The sequence below is a fragment of the Myotis davidii genome, unplaced genomic scaffold (assembly GCF_000327345.1).
Source record: "Myotis davidii unplaced genomic scaffold, ASM32734v1 scaffold2639, whole genome shotgun sequence".
NCBI lineage: Eukaryota > Metazoa > Chordata > Mammalia > Chiroptera > Vespertilionidae > Myotis > Myotis davidii.
Window position 1 is genome coordinate 9,512 of NW_006290036.1, and position 1,824 is coordinate 11,335.

A 1,824-nucleotide genomic window follows, 5' to 3' on the forward strand; every position below is an offset into this window, starting at 1 on the left:
CTGCCCGCACCCCTGCTCCTGCTCCCTGCCCACCGAGGTCCACTGCACGTTCCGGTCCTTGGCAGCCGTGCCCGCGGGCATCGCCAGCCACGTGGAGAGGATCAACCTGGGGTCGGTACCGCCTTCTTGGCGCGCGCGCACGTGGGGCTCCCGGTCTGCGGGTGTATTGGGGACCTTTGTGCGTAATTGTGCGTAACTGTGCGTAATAATTGTGCGTAATTGTGCGTAACTGGACGTGTGTGTGTGTGTTCCTTTAAGAATCGCTCTTTCTAGAGTTAGGTGCTTCCGTTTTCTTCTTTTTTACATATTTTTTTAATGCCCTTCCTGGTTGGTTTAATTAAGGATGGAGCGCGGACCTGTGTGCGTAACTGTGCGTAATAATTGTGCGTAACTGGACGCGTGTGTGTGTTCCTTTAAGTATCGCTCTTTCTAGAATTAGGTGCTTCCGTATTCTTCTTTTTTACATATTTTTTAATGCCCTTCCTGGTTGGTTTAACTAAGGATGGAGGGCGGACCTGTGTGCGTAATTGTGCGTAATAATTGTGCGTAATTGTGCGTAACTGGATGTGTGTGTGTGTTCCTTTAAGAATCGCCCTTTCTAGAGTTAGGTGCTTCCGTTTTCTTCTTTTTTACATATTTTTTATTGCCCTCCCTGGTGTGGCTCAGTGGATAGAGCGGCGGCTTTCAGACCAAAGGGTCCCGGGTTCGATTCCTGTCAAGGGCACGGACCTCGGAGGCAGGCTCCTCCCCAGCCCAGTAGGGCGCGTGCAGGAGGCGACCCCTAGATGTATTGCGCTCACATCGATGTCTCTCTCTGTCTTTCCCTCTCTCTGTGAGAATTAAAGGGGAAATATCCTCAGGTGAGAATGAAAAAATAAAATATTACTTTTTATATTTTTCTTTTATTTCTTTTATTATTTTATAATTTTTTATTTTTTTATTCATTTTATTTTTTTATTTTTAATTTTTCTTTTTTCTTTTATTGATGTCGTCCCATGGCTTCTTGTTTGTGCGTGAGGAGTCGCGTATGTCCGGGGCGGACACGCTCACTGTGTCTTCCTCCGCGTGCTCGGGTTTCAGGTTTAACAGCATCCAGGCCGTGTCGGAGACCTCCTTCGCGGGGCTGACCAAGCTGGAGCTGCTCCTGCTCCACGGCAACAACATCCCCAGCATCCCCGACGGGGCGCTCAGGGACCTCGGCTCTCTCCAGGTAACGCCCGCATTGATTTTATTTCATTTCATTTTATTATTTTATATGTTTCTTTTTTATTTATTTTATTTTTTTATTTTATTAATTTTAACTCAGAGAGGAAGAGAGAGGGATAGAGAGTTAGAAACATCAATGAGAGAGAAACAATTTTATTTTATTAATTTATTTTATTGGTCGGCAGGCCATCGCTCTATTCATTGAGGCAAACCAGCAAGGGCTGCTTTTATTAAATATATTTTTAATTGATTTCACAGAGGAAGAGAGAGAGAGAAACATCCCTGATGAGAGAGAATCATGCATCGGCCGCCTCCTGCACGCCCCCTACTGGGTATCGAGCTCGAAACCCGGGCCTGTGCCCTTGACCTGGCATCGAACCCGGGACCTCCTGGTTCACAGATCGACGCTCAACCACTGAGCCATGTGGGCTGGGCTTGTTTTTAAAATTATAAGCAGGCCGTATCCGGTTCGGCTCAGTGGATAGACTAGACCATTGGCCTGCGGACTGAAGGGTCCCGGGTTTGATTCCGGTCAAGGGCATGAACCTTGGTTGCGGGCACATCCCCAGTAGGGAGTGTGCAGGAGGCAGCTGATCGATGTTTCTCTCTCATTGATGT

General features: G+C 47.4%; 1 protein-coding gene across 1 annotated transcript in view; it reads left to right on the forward strand.

Moving 5' to 3' along the window:
* Positions 1-4: 4 nt before the first annotated feature.
* Positions 5-1,824, forward strand: part of MXRA5 (matrix-remodelling associated 5) — a gene marked incomplete at both ends in the record, with an annotated part of 32,648 nt that continues 30,828 nt past the window's right edge. Inside the window, 2 exons of the mRNA XM_006763161.1 lie at positions 5-111; positions 1,081-1,210. Coding sequence (XP_006763224.1) covers positions 5-111; positions 1,081-1,210 — 237 coding nt within the window. The remainder of the gene's footprint in view (positions 112-1,080; positions 1,211-1,824) is intronic.